The 17,594-nt window shown below is 40.1% G+C and overlaps 1 protein-coding gene across 1 annotated transcript; it reads left to right on the top strand.

The window, feature by feature from the left end:
- Window positions 1–17,254: 17,254 nt before the first annotated feature.
- Window positions 17,255–17,594, top strand: LOC101646202 (peptidyl-prolyl cis-trans isomerase D-like; the record flags this gene model as incomplete). Its single annotated transcript, XM_045293252.1, has 1 exon — window positions 17,255–17,594. A coding segment is annotated over exon 1 (333 nt), but the record flags the coding sequence as incomplete, so codon positions are not given.

The following is a 17,594-nucleotide window of genomic DNA, read 5'->3' as shown; positions in this document are numbered from 1 at the left end:
GCCAGGTTAAACATGTAAATGCTGAATCAAAGTTTTAAAACAGTTTCAAAGCTGATTCCTGGGCTTGAGCCCCCCATGCTCTTTTGGTGCCGTCACCACACCTACAGTGACTTGCATAACTGTCCCAGTATGCTGATTCTGATTGTATATTGTTCCATCCACAGGTGCCTAGCATACGATGAGTACATAGCCCATATGGTCAAACTGTTAAATTGAGTTTAGTTGAGCATAAAAGAGCTGACATAAGCAGAACTCAGCTGAAGGCACAGCTCCTGGTCTTCACAATGCAGGCAGTGGTTCTGCTCTGTGGACACACCCAGCAGTCCCTCAAGAAATATATAAAACTCCTGAGGCTTGGGTCCTGTCCCCAGATATTCTGCTGAATTGGCCTGGTTTTCTCTCCTGTCTTCTGCTATTTGTGATTTGAGTAAGTAGAGTCCGATGGTCTTTCCTCAGAACTCAGTGAATGTATGCATGTATAGTGGCCTGAGCTTTGGGGTTTCAAATCTCCAAATGGTTCAGATCATAAACAAGTTTAAATGCACCACAAGAGGGTGATGAGTAGCTCTGGGTGGTGATCCATGTGGGTCCACAACATGGACCCCTATAATCCACACTTTCTGAAATCTGAACTCAAATCTGTTCCAAGAAGTTTTTGTAACTCACTTTGAAGTCAGATTTTAAAATCTGCTTTTCAGTAGATTAGCATCTACACAGATGATGCTTACCTCTGCTACGTGCCTTGCAATTGCCACAAGCAGCAATAGAGGGGAAGAGAGAAAGATCGCCGAGGAACTAAATTGAAGGAAATAACAACTACTCAAGTCTGGAGTGTGGCAATGCAACAAGTACAAAGTGACGTAAAGATAAACTCGGTACTGTTTTTCCCAGTCATGTCTCATTTCCTCCGTTTGCCAAGGTCTCCCTGGGTTCCAGAAATATCAGGACAGATCTTACACATTGATTGCTAGGTGAGGCTTTCAAATTATTTATCTGGTTTTCATCATTTTTTGTACTGTAAATAAAGACATCAGAATCTTTCCAATAAATTCAGTGAATATACTTATAAAAATTAATTGTTATTTGATCTTTAAATACATCATAAATAGAAAAATGGTAATTCTAAATAACCATTGTGCAAATCAGTGGTTTAAGCTAATAGTTTTCCAACACAAGATTTATTAACACGTGTAAGTGTTGTAAAAAAATTTTTTTTTACTTCACAAATGAAAGTACATCTATACTGTTCATTCCCACTGGAGTTGGATAGTCAAATCAAGTTCCTCAGTGAGAGCCAGCCACCCTGTTAGAGCAAATAAATCTGTAACTAATGGTTTGTTTGCATCTGAGAGTGTCAAAGTCCTATACACTTTACCCTAGACCAAAAAATACCCGAAACTCGCTGCCATCGAGTCAATTCCAACTCCTAGTGACATGGAAGACCGGGTAGAAATGCCCCTGTGAGGTTCTGAAAATGAAGATTAAAAATAAATACTCAATATTTATACTCTACTGACTTGAGAATGAACACTTACTTTCATATTTAACTCAGTAAAATGATCATTGCATTGATGCATATGAATATATAAGATCCCTTAAAAAAAGCAACAAAGTGCACTACCCATGGCAGCCATTTGCAGTTATGAACAGTGATATTTTCCTGTGTTTAGAGGAATCCTTAAGCTATGATACCTAAGCATCAATTAAGCAGGTTCAATACCTATTAAGAGGTCGTAAAACCAAAGAGTGAAATTTCAAGAAAATTAAAGGGTGTGTTTTGTTGAACACTCAGTATATAAGATCTGTCCTATTATTTGGGATGTAATATTTTCTACATTCATGTAAAGGAAACATAGTTTAATTTGAGATGTAAATTTGACCTAGTGGAGAGATACATTTTACGGGTAAACAATATTTTCCAGGAAAATAAAATTGTCTTCTCTCTTGGTCCTAGGGTCTCTAGAGGAGCGACACCAGTCAAACACGTACTGACATATGAAAGCAAGTAAATTATACACACACACACACATATTGCTACTCATATAGAAACGTCTATGCTAATACTTCATACGTGCATGATTCTATGCCAAACAATATGTGTCTAAGCATGTCTCTGTAATCATTGCATGTCTGTAGACAAGTTACCTCAGCAAGACACTGTCTTAAACTCATTAGGATACGGTTAGGGAAAAACGGTCCCATCTGTGGTTTTCGAAGGACCAGTTATATTCAAGGCAAAGTGGTCAGCTCAGAAGAATATGGTAACTTTTCTATTTTTAGAATTTCTATAAGGACACACCATGATCGCAGGGGGTAATTAGGAAGAAGTTTTAAGAACATGTAAAGCTGTATTGGGTTTTGAAAAGGACCAGGAAAGTTGCTCCAAGAGGTGGGGGAGGAGGAATGGTTTTCATTCACAACAATTCACTTCATAATTGTTTCAGGGTAACCAAGACAATCCTATGAGACCTTATCCCACCTACTTAAAACTCTGATCTTGCTCTGTGTTAGTCAGGGTACTTTAGAGAAACAAATCCACAGAAACTCATGTGTAAGAGAGAGTTTTATATAAAGGTTAAGTGCACATCAAGAAAACATCCCAACCCAGTGCTGCCCAAGCCCACAAAATCCAACATTAACCTACTAACCATATGTCTGACACCAATCCACAAAGTCCTCCTCCATCTCACAAAACACACATTATGAGCCGACTGCAGGAGGAAAGCCGAGTCAGTGAGCGTGTAAGCATCTCAGTGCTGGCAGGGGTTTCCACATGGCTGCTCCAGCACCCAGGGCTGCATCGGGTTAGGTCCATGTGGCTTCTCCTCAGAGATGCCTTGCAGGAAGTGAGCCTTGCCAGCTGAAGCATGAACTGGCTAAGGCAGCTGGACCCTGGTCTGAGCATCACAAAGCAAGACACCTGAGGACTGAAAAGGCGAGGGTCACTGAGCCGTTTATCCCTCAACCCTTCAATTAACCCCACATGTATTTATTGGCTAGGTTGGCACAATAAACTACTACATCTTTCAGGCATCTTTATTTTACTTTCAAAACTCAGTGAAAGGAACATGATTTAAGTCCCTCCTGATGCTAAATCTGTTGCTCTGATGTGCTAGGAATCAAAGAGGGCAGAATTCTTCAGGGAAGAGATAAAGAAATAGAAACACCACCTACCTACAGAAGTGTATCAAGCTATACAGAGGCTGTGTTAGGAAGCAATAGCTTCACGTTTTGATAGTTTTGCTTAATAAAGGTGTCAGTGATTTTGTAGTAATATGTTCTTAATTATCCTCATATATACATAAAGATAGGGAGTAATTTACTTCAAAGAAATGGCTTACACAACTGTGGGGACTGGGGGCCGGGGGGAGCCCGCTGGCAAGTCCCAAACATGTGGGTTAGACAACAATCTGATAATGCCTGCTATCTCACCTGGCTGCAGAGGCTGAGGAAACCAATATCTCCATGTCAGGTGGCAAGCTGGATACCTCAGCAACTGGAGAACAGGTGATGAGAAAGAGTGTAGGAGTCGGAAACTGGAGCTATCTTTGCTAGAACATCCACCCATGAGGAAACACCCCTTTCAACTGATCAGATGCTCACCTAAGATAACAAAACGGTAGGTGATTTTCTGTTGTTGTTAGGTGCCATCAAGTTGATTGAAAGACCAAGTCTTGCCATCCTTGCATCTAAAAAGCACTCTGGCTGTACTTCTTCCAAGACACATTTGCTTGTCCTTTTATCGGTCCTTGGTACTTTCAATATTCTTCACCAGCACCACAATTCAAATGCATCCCTTCTTCTGTGTTCCTTATTCAATGTCCAACTTTCACATGCATATGAGACAGTGGAAAATACCATGGCTTGGGTCAGGCGCATCTCAGTCCTCAAAGTAATATTCTTGTTTTGCAATACCCTAAAGAGGTCTATCTTATGTAGCACATTTACCTAATGCAACATGATTTCTTGACTGCTGCTTCCATGAGCATTAATTGTGGATCCAAACAAGTCAAAATACTTGACAACTTTAACCTTTTCTCCAGTTATCACTGTTACCTATTGGTTTAGTTGTGAGGATTTGGGCTTTCTTTACTTGGGGTTTTAATCCATGTGAAGGCTACAATTCTCTCATTTATCCAATTGTCCATTCAGTATTGACTGAGTACCACTGATGGGTGATGTTAGACATATTAGGAAACTTGAAAATATTTGTGGGAAAAATATCCACTGTCTTTTAATTCCATTTTCCAAGAAATTTTTGAATCACCATATATGGTGATGAGTAAGACAACCACTTAAGAAGGTACAAAGTCTTTGGAGTAGCTAGCTTCTCAGAGGGACTTACATGGAGAGTTTTATCATCCTCACTTATTCACAAAATTTCCCGTCATGCCCTGGGGAGGTAGCTCTGTTTTGGTGATTATATGTATTCAATTCCTAGAGCAATCATAACAAAGTGCCACAACGTGGTTGGCTTTAGACAACAGAAATTTACTGTCTGGTTCAGGTCTGAGAGGCAAGGGTCTGCCCTTGCAAGAAATGCAAGAAATTTTACCCTAGTACCAAATCCCATGCTCAATGTAAACAGAGCTCAATCAATTAAGAAATCAATTTATACAAAGCAACAGCTCATGGATTACATCTCACAGTTGGAACTATACTTGCATAAACTCTTCATATCAACCTTAAATTCTATGTCATTCAATAAATTATTGATGTTATCACCTTATAACCCAAACGGATGATTGACAATATTTTTCTGTTTTGTTTCTTTTGTTTTCTTTGGGGGGGGGGTCTTTTGTGTTTTGTTTTGTTTGGTTTTTGTTCTTGTTCTTGTTGGTTCTAGGTTTGGTTTGGGTTTTTGTCATAATATAACCATTAAAGTAAATGAGAATTATTCATAACTGGGGGCCAAGCAGAGGATTCTGGGCTCCCACGTAATTCTAGCCCCAATTTAAGAAGAGTTAGTTCTTATAACATGACCCTGCTCCATACTTGTTTTCATGAAGAGATCACTGAAGATAAGAGTGCTATAGCAAAGTGTGGTAAAGAAAGAAGACGGTGCTTTGCTACCAATTGGAATAGTATCTGGGATTTTAAAAACTTATATTCAAACAAACAGTCATCTAAGTGAAGTATCAACCAAGTCCATATGGAGGGAGCACACCAGCCTGTTTGGTCCAAATATGACAATCACAAAGTCCAAATATGATTAGTGGAAAGTATCAGAGCTTAAATTGTTAAGACTCAATTTGTAGAAGGCTATGGAGAATGGTGGGGACCCAAAATCCATCTGCAGAGCATCAGGTAGGGTTCGGCCTCTGGGACTAGAACAGCTTTGCTATTAGACAGAGATGATTATAAACTTAATTATGGTAGATCAAACCATGGTATAATATAATATATTGTGACATGATAAATGGTATAATATGACATGGTATAATATGACACTTGTCTGTTGAGGGGAAGGTGGGGAGGACTAACTGCCAGTTTGGGGGAGGAGAGTCTGAGGATGCCCTTGGAACCACTAGCTAGGGGGGGACTTTATTGGCATGCAGCGGGGGGGGTGTCAGAACTGACTTCGGGCATCTGGGGGTATCCCAGGAACCTAAGCAGGATGCCGCAGAACACTGGAACATGGAGTCCTGGATCATCTGGGTGCATGTCATGTTCCACAGGCTGCATTGGTGAAACCTCAACTGAGAAGTCCACTGGGTAAACTGGAATCAACCCCAGACACACTTGTAACCTGAGGACTAAAGCCAGAAAACAGAGTGTCTGAAGTACAAGAAGACAGCTATAACAAGAGCTATGTGCTGTTGGTTGGCAAGCAAGCAAGGTCTTGGTATATTAATGCCCTGTATACTATATTAAGAAACCTATTATCCCAGAAATCCTGTGATAGCTATTCTGTTATATTCCTTTTATTCTCATTTATATAAGGATGTATATCAGAGGTGCATCACCACTGAGGCTCACACTCTTGAAACTACATTATGTGTTGCCTTATTGCTCGGTAAATGAAACCCAGGGAAGTTGAGCCTACAGGGAAAGAAACTAACAGAGGTTTGTGGGAAAGGGGATATAGAAGGGTGGGGGAGATAAGAGGAAGGTGATGTCAAGAAGTCCAGAAAGGAAAAATATGTTTTGGAAAACATGAATGATTATGGAAGAATTTGCACAATTATTTTTGACAGGATTGAATTATGGAATGATATGACATATGTATTGGATTCCAAGTTGCAGCAAACTTTTTAATAAAGGGGGGGGGGCGTAGATCCAAGAATGGATTTGGGACTCACACTAAATCCTAGCTCCAACTTAGGAATATTTAGTTCTTACATTATGGCCCTGCTACATTTTCACCTTCATGAAATGATCACTGAAGATATGGGTGCTACAGCAAAGTATGGTGAAGAAAGCAGATGGTGCCCAGCTATCAATCAGAATAGTGTCTGGGGTCTTAAAGGCTTATATTCAAACAATCAGCCATCTAAGAGAGAAGTCAATTAACTCCACCCAGAATAAGCACACCAGCCGGTGTGACCCAAAGATGATAATTACAGATCTCAAATATAGTGAGGAGAAAAGTACCAAAGTAAAATTTATGAACACCCAGTTTGTGGAGGGTTTTGAGGGACAGTGAGAGCCCCAAACCCATCTTTAGTGTATCTGGTCAGACTGAGCCACTGGCAGATCCTCTCTAGACACAGGCAAGGGTCGCGATCAGCCTTACCATCAGCATTACCATCTTGATTATGCTGGATCAAACTCGACACTTGGCTAGTGGACCACCCTATAGACTCAACCCTAATTTGTTCTGGGTGCAAATATCTCTTCCTGGTTCAATGGCAGAAATGTTTTCCCTGGCCTTTTGATTATTGTTGGGAGTCTTTTCCTTCTTACACATTATTAGTTGATGGGGTTTTTTTGTATACTATTATTTTTTAACCATTACCACCTTAGTGTGATTTGTTTTCTATTCTTTTCCAGAACATGAGCACAGAAAGATTGAGGCACAATGATAATAATGTATACAACAGGATATAGGGAATACAGGGCGGGGAGATAGGGAGGGAAAGAGAATTTCGGGAGTAACTAATGAAGACGGGAGTGGGGGAAGAGTACTAGAAAGGATTGTGATTGCATGAATAATCTGAAAGGCGATTTGACCATGGGGGAAGGTGAATATTCTAAAATTGATGTCGAGGGGATTGTACAATTTCTTCTGGTATGACTGAATGATTGAAATATTGAATTATATGATATGTAAATTACTTGCAAATAAAATTGCTAGAAAAAAAGAAACTACTTAACTATGGAAGTGTATGATATGTGAACATTATGACAAGAAAACAACTAAAAAAAAAAAAGAATCCAAAATTGACCTATGGTTACCATAAGTGAAGGAAGAAGAGGTTTTGTTTGGGGAGCATTGAGTTCATTTAATAATGGTGGAACAATTTGGAGAGGGATAATAATAATGGTTGTACAACATGAAAGTATAATCAATGGCAATGAATTATACATGTACACGTTGTTGAATTACAGAAAGTTTTGTTATGTAATGAGCTTGTGGTATTTTTTTGTTTGGGTTTTAAATTTTGGGTAAGGGAGAAAGGAAAAGTTCCCTGACTCCCCTCTCCCATGTCCCCAGGTGGGGAGAAAGGTAGTGGTGTTAACAAACCCAGGAACAAGGGAACAATAAGTGATCCAAATCGGTGGTGAGGAGGCTGTGGGAGGCCTGGTAGGGCATGATCAAGGGTAATGTAACCAAGAGGTATTGCCAAAACCCAGGTGGGGACTGAGCATGATAGTGGGACAGGAGGAAAGTCAAAAGAAATAGAAGAAAGAGCTGGGAAGAAAAGGGCATTTACAGAGGTCTAGATAAAGGCATGTCCATATACAAATATATTTATATATGAGGATAGGGAAATAGAACTCATGTGCATACATTTATAGGTTTAGTATTAAGGTAGCAGATGGACATTGGGCCTCCACTCAAGTACCCCCTCAATGAAAGAATACTTTTCTATTAAATTGGCATTCTATGCTCACCTTCCCAAAACAACCACTGAAGACAAGGTGGGTGAATACGCAAATGTGGTGAAGAAAGTGGATGGTTCCCAGCTATCAAAAGATATAACGTCTGGGGTCTTAAAAGCTTGAAGGTAAACAAACGGCCATCTAGCTCAGAAGCAACAAAGCCCACATGGAAGAAGCACACCAGCCTGTGTGATCACGAGGTGCTGAAGGGTTTAGTTATCAGGCATCAAAGAACAAAAAAACATATCATTGTGTGCTCACCTCCATGATACGATCGCTGAAGACAAATGGGTGCATAAGCAAATGTGGTGAAGAAAGTTGATGGTGCCCGGCTATCCAAAGATATAGCGCCTGGGGTCTTAAAGGCTTGAAGGTAAGCAAGCGCCCATCTAGCTCAGAAGCAACAAAGCCCACATGGTAGAAGCACACCAGCCTGTGCAATTACAAGGTGTCGAAGGGATCAGGTATAAGGCATCATCAAAATCTACCATTGTGAATGAGAAGAGTTGTATGAGCCCCTAATAAAACGATTTTTTAAAATTTTTAAAAAGAGTTGTGCAACCATTACCACAAAAAGAAAAGAAAAGTTCCCTGAAAGAAAGTAAGAAACTAAGCATGTGTGCGGGGCACACTAAGGGTGTGGGACATTGAGGTTTCTTCAGAGCGCAGAGACCTAGATAACTAACTTAATAGGTTGTCTGAGAATGAAAGGATGGTTTGGACCAAAATTAACTCTAAGTCATGATAGACATAGCAAAGCATTTTACATAACTGAGCTTGTTCTTCTTGCACTAAAAGTCATCTTCCCACAAACAATTTTTCTCATGTGGCCAGGCAGATGAATGAAATGAAATATTAATGATAAAGACAAAAAGGTAAATGAGATAAAATTTTAATACAAATATCTAAATATGATTTAGAAGAATTAGACATACTACAAAATTTTAACTCTAAATTTCTCCAAACCCAAAAGAGAAAAAAAACTTAATAAGATCAATTCTGATGCACTGTTATCCTATTTAAGGCTTCCAAGAGTGTAATTCTTTATGAGAACAGGCTGCATTATATTTCTCCACTAAGCACTTGGTAGCTGTGAACCTCAACTTTGCAGTTAGCAGCCTAATGCTTATGCAGCAACACCAGCAGAAGCTCCTGATAGTGTCTCAGTAGATACTTTAAAATAGCAGGAAATATGCCCTGGAATGGAATTGAACCCTGAGCCTTCAGATTAAAGGTGGTATGAACTACCAACTGAGCTATTCAATTGGCAATTCTAAAACAAATTGAATGGTATATTTTACTGATTTACACATAATAAATTTACCTGTGTCCTGACATGTAATTTAACACATAAGTAGTCAATATTTGTTCCATGATCTTGTAAATTCATAAGATATTTGCTTCCTAATAAATTAATAAAATATTTGAACATTATATTTATATCATCTAGACGTGTAAGGCCTTCCTTCCTGCCACAGCTGAAGCTAACCATGGTTACTTGGTCTGTATTTCAAGTCCAGCAGTAATATTTGGTTGCAATAGACTAGCAGGTGAGTACTTTGGCTCACTGAGTGTCTTTGTACTTCCCAGTCTTTGACAGCAATAAACAGGGACTCTTTCAAAGTAAATAGTTCTTCCTACATCATGGGAGAAACCTTTGGCATATTTGGTTCTATTTATAATGCCAGCATTCCCTTCACTGTCCCTATTTTTAATGTCAGTGGTAAAGGAAGATATTCTGCCCTCTTAAAAACAAAGGATAATTGTCTTGTCTATCTTAGAGAGTTAGGAAATTTTGAGGTAGTTCCCTTGATGTATTTATTTTGTGGCTTAGTGTTAAGTATATATTATAATGTGGAGATTAAAGAGTGGATTGTCTGGCCATATAAATTATGTTAACAATGATATTGCCAAAGATAGGACTGAAAAGAGATTCCATTTTTATTGTTTTATACTAAAATAGATCTTCCCTTTGTTTTAGACTGTATCTGCAAGTAAATTTATAGCTGTGGAGTTGTAGTCTCTCTTCCTTGAATTATATTTAGTCCAAAAAAGTAAAGTTACCATAATTTCCCCTATTACATGAACACTGGAATGTTAGAGAGCTATAAAACAAAGTAGGTAAAAGTGTATAGTAATTTTTGTTCTTAAAATAATCGTCCAATGCAGAAGGATCACAAGGAAGAGACAAGCCAGTCAGAGTGCAGTATAGCACCAATGAAACATACAACTTTCCTCTAGTTCTTTGATACTTCCTCCTCCTCCCTGCCCCACTATCATGACCTCAATTCTACCTTACAAATCCGTCTAGACCAAAGTATGTACACTGGTACAGAAAAGAGCTTGTAACATAGGGAAGCTAGGACAAATAAACCTCTCAGGACCAATAATGAGAGTAGCCATACCAGGATGGGAAGGGAAAGGTGGGGGGAGAGAGGGGAAACTGATCATAATGATCTACATATAACCCCGTCCCAGGAGAACAGACAACAGAAAAATGGGTGAAATAAGAAAGTGGTCGGTGTAAGACATGAAAAAAAATTATAAATTATCAGGGGTTCATGAGAAAGGGAGAGTGGGGGAGGGGGGAAATAAGGAGCTGATATCAAGGACTCAAGTAGAAAGAAAATGTTTTGAAAACGATTGTGGCAACATATGTATAAATGTGCTTGACACAATGGATGGATGGATGAATCGTGGTAAGAGCTGTAAGAGCCCCCAACAAAATGATTTTAAAAACAAATAAATAAAAAAATAAAAATAATTGTCCAATATATTTCAGTTATTATCTTGAAGTTCTAAAACATAGGCAATAAAAGAAATAATAACCTGGCCGCCCAATTTATAAAAGCAAAACTATATAATATTATCATGTTAATAAATTTATCCCATTTTAAATAATGCGTTTAAAAGCTTATAATGAAGTTAAAAAGAGTTAAGATACCCCAATGTGATAAGAAAATTAGCAGTAAGAAGTGGTTACAATATTTAGTACTGTAGTGTTGAGAAGATAAACTATTTCCTTAAAAGAAAATACTGATATAAAATATCTTGCAATATTGGTTCATATCCATGAGGCTGTATTGGATGATGACATTTGGATATAAAGATAAAATTTGGCCAAAACAGTACACACTGGGGTGCAAGTAAAATATGAGGCATTTTTCACAATGCAACCAATCTGCAAAGTATAAATTTGATAGGTAAGGCAAGTGAAGTCATTATACTTGTCAATAAAAGAGGATTGGCATGATTCAAAATGGAATGAAGCAGCTATATTGGTAGGAAAGAGAAACACGTAGCTAAAGCCTACCTAAAATGCAGCAAGGACCAGCTGGGGAAAATGGCATCTAGTTAAAACTCACCCACCCGGAGCGCTTGCTGCCAGACCTGAACATTGGGAGAGAAGGTGAACGAAACTGGGAGGTGGAGTTCTGAAATTAGAACTAGGGTACTAGGGTCTCTCCTGAACCCATTTTTTTGTGATTTCCACTCACAAAGTGAAACAAGAATGCACTAAATTGCTCTAGGGATGGCGAACTGGCGAACTGAAGAGCTACCCCAGCCCTTTTGCAACAAGTAGCAATTTCCCCAGGCTGACTCCCTAAAGGGGACATAATCCCAGAAAAGAGGAATACCCCATGCCAGAGCTCTTCGTGCTGTTAGCTGCCTTGAGCTCATAGCCTGGGGAGTGGGGGTGGTGGGTAGGCATAATTTGGAGTAGAAGAAAAAGTGGAAATTTACCTGAGGCAGCTAGCGTTGTGGAAGAAAATAGGTGGATAGTCATAGCTCAGGGGGTGAATTCAGTTCCAGTAGGCTGAGAAGGAAACAACCTCCCCCTGATAAGTTGGATCTCCCCTTCTGGGAGCCAGCATGACAGCCCCCAAATCAGAGCACCTCACATGCATAATATAAAAAAGACTGAAATATCTATTCGTGGTAAAAACTGCAAATCCCAGGCTCATTGCTCAGCTCCAAGGAAGAATGTTGAAGGAGTCCCTTAACATAAATCAGCATAAGAAGAAGCCCACACTAAAGAATGCCAGAATTTAGCTACAGGGTCTAGAGGCTTTCTGCATAACAAAGACTGCTGAAGCATGTCCAAACTTCTAACAGAGCACAGAGCTACAGGCCAGAGCCAGGGAGACAATTTAATTTAATTCTATTCTAGCTGGCCAGGGGGGAAAATTGTTTTAAATCCCCTGATCTAATAGGGTACCAGCTGTCTAAACAGGACAATAAGCCGAGCTTCCCTCTCAGTGATGAGGTCCTGCCTTCCCTTGGGGCCTACAGGGGACTGAGGAAACACCCCACCACCCCTCCTTGTAGTAGTGCTACATACAACACAAGGCAGGTATACCCGGGAACCGGTAGGAACTGATGTCTGCCACTGTTGCCAACTTGTCTTCAAGAGTAATCCCACCCAGCATCTGTGGGACCCTGCATCAAGTGGGCACACCACCCTACTACCTTGAGGAAGAGTTGGAACTCCTTCAGCGCCATGGTCAGGTGATCAAGTCTCAGCTATCTCCTTACTTGCCACTCTATTTCTTCTTTCTTTATTCTCTTGCCCTTCTATCTCTTCCACCACAGTTTCAGTGGGCTCAGGTTTGTTTGGGGATTTTTTCTCTCTTTCTTTTTCCTTCTTTTTCTCTCTTCTTCCCCTTCTCTCCCTCTCTTTCCTATCATATGCCACTGCTGGCTTCCTTTTTCACATTCATGCTTTACGAAGCATGTTGTCCTCCTCTAGGAAATTCTCCCTCTTGGTAACATGTCAAAAGTGGTGAAACCAAGTCTTGCCATCCTTGCTTCTAAGGAGCATACTGACTCTATTTCAGGAGTGGGGGGATTTTTTTCTTGTCAAGGCCATTTGTATATTTATAACATCCTTCATTGAACCATTCTGGTTAAACATTTAATTAACTCAATATCTGATGCCTGTAACTGTTTCTCTTTTGTGCAATGTGCAATGTTAGCTGGGATTGACATTCCTCCTTTCCTCTTCTACTTCATCCAAAATTGATTTGCTGTTGCTTTTGCTTCAAACTTTTATTTGCGAATTGAGTGAACATTTAGAGAGCCGATGGGTTTTCCATTCATCAGTTCATGCATATTTTATTTCATGCCAGGATTGCAATCCCCACAATGTAACATCAGCCAGGGTTTCCTGCTTCCCTTTCTCCTTCTTTCCCGCCTCTTCCTGTCTTTTCAACTTTGTCATTGGGCAAATGTTGCCCTTTGGAGCCAAAATGGTTGATTATTCTAAGGGGTGCCTACCTCTCTGGTATTACTATTCACCTTATTGGCCTGACTATTGTTTAGCTCAAATTGAGACAAGGTAGAGGGTTCATTTAGCTCTAGTCCTGAAAGGTGACTAAGGGCTATGATCTTGGTGCTTCTACCATTCTCAATGTGATTAGTAAGCCTGGTCTTTTAGAATGTTTACAACTCAATGTTTATTTTTCGCTCTCTGTACAGGGCCTTCTAGTTTGATCCCTTGCCGAACTATCTACAGTGACAGCCAGGCACCACCTGGTTCTTCTGGTTTCAGGGTTCAAATTGTTGAAGTTCTCAAGATTCTTTACTCTTTTGTTTGTTCTCATGTTCTCTTAATTTCCTTCCCTATTCTCCACTTTAGAAAGGGGGAGACAAACAGCTCCCTGCTTACAAGCTTTTATTTATTTAAATTAAAAGATCATTTTATTGTACATATGTTGCCATCATTCTTTCCTGGACATTTATTTACTTTATATTGAGCCTTTGGTATTAGCTCTTTTTTCCCTCCCTCCCCACCCCTTCATGACTCTTGATAAATTATAAATTATTATTGTTTACATATCTTACACTGGCCACTATCTCCTTTCCATCACGGTATATGTTGCTCATCCCCCTGGAAGGGGGTGGGGGTGGTTATGTGTCAATCATTGAGATAGGTTACCCCTTCCTCCCCTCTCATCCCTACCTTCCCCCTACCCTTCTGTTAGCAATACTCCCATTCCTGTTCCTGGATTCCATGTGTCATGAGCTCTTGTCTTTTATCTGTACCTGTTCACATGCTCCGGTCTAGCCCACAGTGAAAAGCAGTACTGGGGTCATGACAGTGGGGACTGAGGAAGCCTCAAGGAACCAGAGGAATATTGTGTGCTTGAAGAACACTTTCTTTGTGAATTATTCTCTGCTAGTTGATCTTGATGTCTCCCAAAAGTATGATCCTGAGCCCCGAGGCCTATTAAATCACTCCTTCACGATATTTGGTTACATCTAAAATGTTTTCAAAATTTTCCCACTATATTCATGGATATATTTGAAGCATATGTAAATACATATGTAGAAATATTCTAAGCCAAACATTTATGTTTATACATATATACATGTATATGCATGTACATGTGCATATATGTGTACATATATACAAACATATTTTGGGGGGTGAGGATATTACATATATATATGTGTGTATGTTTATTTATTTTGGGGTATAATCTCATTTACCTTTCCACATCTGTTCAGTTTTCATGTATATGTATCCATTGTACAGTATTGTTATTATGATTATTGCAAGATTATGTATGTGATCATTTTTACCTTTGTTGCTTTTATTTTTTAATCATTTTATTGGGGGCTCATACAACTCTTTTCACAATCCATACATACATCTATTGTGTCAAGCACATCTGTACATCTGCTGCCATCATCACTCTGAAAGCACCCGCCTTCCGCCTAAGCCCTTGATACCATTTTTCCCCTCCCTCCCAGACCCTTGATAATCTAGAAATTATTATTATTTTGTCATATCTTACACTGTCCGACGTCTCCCTTCACCCACCTTTCTGTTGTTCATCCCCCAGGGAGGTTATATGTAGATCCCTGTAATCAGCTCCCCCTTTCCACCCCACCCTTCCTCTACCCTCCTGGCATCGCCACTCTGAGAACTGGTCCTAAAGGGATCATCTTTGTTGCTTTTAACTCTTGTACTTCTTTGAGTGCTTTTCTTTGCCTTGGTCATTTCTTTACTGACTCGCCCACCTTATTGAACATTATATTGCCTTCCTCTTCACCCAAGTTAATATGACTGATTCTGTCCGTTAGGTTTTCCATGCTTAATTCCTCAGAAGTGGACAGCCTCTTCCTTTTTTGTTGTCTATTTTAGACGGGGTTCTCTGGAGAAGCAAAACTAAGATACTTATTATTTTATATAGATTTATATGGATAGATATATATACAACATACAAAATAAACAGCTAGTTAGTCTATAAAAAGTAAAGATGGCTCAGAGCAACTCACTTCTGTGAGACAGCTAACACACTGCCAGCTCTTCAACTCTTGAGGGCTGCCGGTGCAAGTCAAGTAAGCAGACAGCTGAATCTTGTGTAAGCAATTCAGGCAATCTGGCCACAAGCAGCAAACAGCAAGGTAGGTCACCAACAGCCAGATGACAGGGTCCGACAGTCCCCAATTCAAGTGATGCATACTGCAGTAGCGTGGTGAAGCAGGTCTCGAAGGAACCTCAAACTAAAGAAACACAGTCAATGGCTTAGGTGTCCCACAGGTAGTGTAGCTCACAAACTGAGGCAGAGAATCAGCTAAGGCAGTGGCACACTGGTCTGATCATCAAAGAGCAAGAGAACAGAAAGGTGAGGCTCCCAGAGCCATTTATCTCTCCACCCTTCAATCACTCCCTCATGTGTTCATTGGCCATGTTGGCACAATAAACCTACTTACCCTGTTTCCCCGAAGATGACAGTGTCTTATATTAATTTTTACTCCCAAAGACGCGCTAGGTCTTATTTCCAGGGGATGTCTTATTTTTCCATGAAGAAGAATATGGTACACATTTATTGTTTTATTAAAAGAGATCTCGCACTTCCTGTCTGCTCTGGCTGCGCTGCAGCCAACAGTGAGCAGCGCAGCACAGCGGCACCCGCCACTACGGTCCAAAGTCCAGAGTCCAGAGTTACGGTAGCGTCGGGGAGCCTTATTTTGGGGGAGGTCTTATTTTCAGGGGGATGCCTTATATTTCAGCGAGAGGCAAAACTGTAAGTAGGTCCTATTTTCGGGGGATGTCTTACTTTGGGGGGAACAGGGTATCATAGTTGTCTGTTTTCGGTATGGAGGCTCTGCTGAAACCTGTTCACTGTGGATGACCCTGCTGGCATTTGAAATACTTTTGACATATTTTCCAGCTCCACAAGCTCCCATAGCATGACAAACTAACAGACGAGTGGTGGGGAGAAAGATTCGGTGAGTTAAAATATAGACTGAAGAAATTTTCCAGAATGAGCTCATGGAGAAAAGAGAAACAGAAGTTGACAGAAACAAAGAACAGAAGTAACGAGATTTAATATATAGGCCCTATTCGAATTCCAGAAGAAGAGAGAATTTGGAAGAAATGCAGATGATGACTGATAATGTTTCAGAATCGATTAATTTGTGACAAACTGATAAGGTGCATGCAAATATTTTGAAAAATAAGAAGTATGCATGAATTCATATCTAGCTGTGTCATGGTAAATCTCCAGTAAACCAATAGGGAAAGAAACTTGAATAGTAATTAGAAAGGAATTGCGTAAAGAACAGTGACAATTAGGTTATCAGTGACTTCTCAAATGATATCATTGAAGTTACAAGAGACATATATCATATCTTCAAAACAAAAAATGAACAGTCACAAGGTAATTGTTTGAACGCACCAGTAGCTCACACGAGAGAGAAGCGTTTCTGATCCCATGAGGTTCTGAAGTCTCCGAAAGCAGAGGGGCATCACCACTGGGTCAAATCTGATCACTCTGAGTCGGAATCAACTTCAGGGCAGTGAAGTTTTGTGTTGGATTTATGAGGGAAGTTTTTCCGTTTATTTTTAAGTAAGCTAAGAGAAGGGTGCCATCTACCGGAAAGATGTAGAATAACGCCAAAATAAATATCTTAAGTTTTTGTTTTGGTTTGAAAAAACTGTGCCTAAGAAATTGACCTGCCCGCGCCTAATTTCATCCTTACCGCGACCCTCGATGACAGTGAGTTTGAACTTCATGTTCCAGGAGCCCTGGTGGCACAGTGTGTTATGCGTTCAGCTGCTAACCGCAAGATCAGCGGTTCAAAGCTTGTGGGGAAAACATGAGGCGTTCTACTCCCATAAAAATTTACAGTCCCGATCAGGTTGCGGTGTGGGGCCTGTGTTGGCTGCGTAACACGAGGTGTCTCAGCGTGTGGAAGTCAAGATGTCGCACCCGGTTCCCCAAACGAAGCCCTCCAACCCCAGCAACCCCTGCGTCTTCTTTGATGTGGACATCGGGGGCGAGCAAGTTGGTCGAATTGTCTTAGAGTTGTTTGCAGATATTGTCCCTAAAACTGCAGAAAATTCCCGCGCATTGTGTACTGGGGAAAAAGGCATTGGACCCACGACTGGAAAACCGCTCCATTTGAAAGGGTGCCCTTTCCATCGAATTATTAAGAAATTCATGATTCAGGGTGGAGACTTCTCCAATCAGAATGGGACAGGTGGAGAAAGTATTTATGGGGAAAAATTTGAAGATGAAAATTTCTATTACAAG

Source organism: Echinops telfairi, unplaced genomic scaffold, assembly GCF_000313985.2.
Source record: "Echinops telfairi isolate 266 unplaced genomic scaffold, ASM31398v2 ScPeMD7_1;HRSCAF=3_0, whole genome shotgun sequence".
NCBI lineage: Eukaryota > Metazoa > Chordata > Mammalia > Afrosoricida > Tenrecidae > Echinops > Echinops telfairi.
The sequence above is the reverse complement of the archived record's forward strand: the minus strand, read 5'-3'. Positions and strand labels throughout refer to the sequence as shown.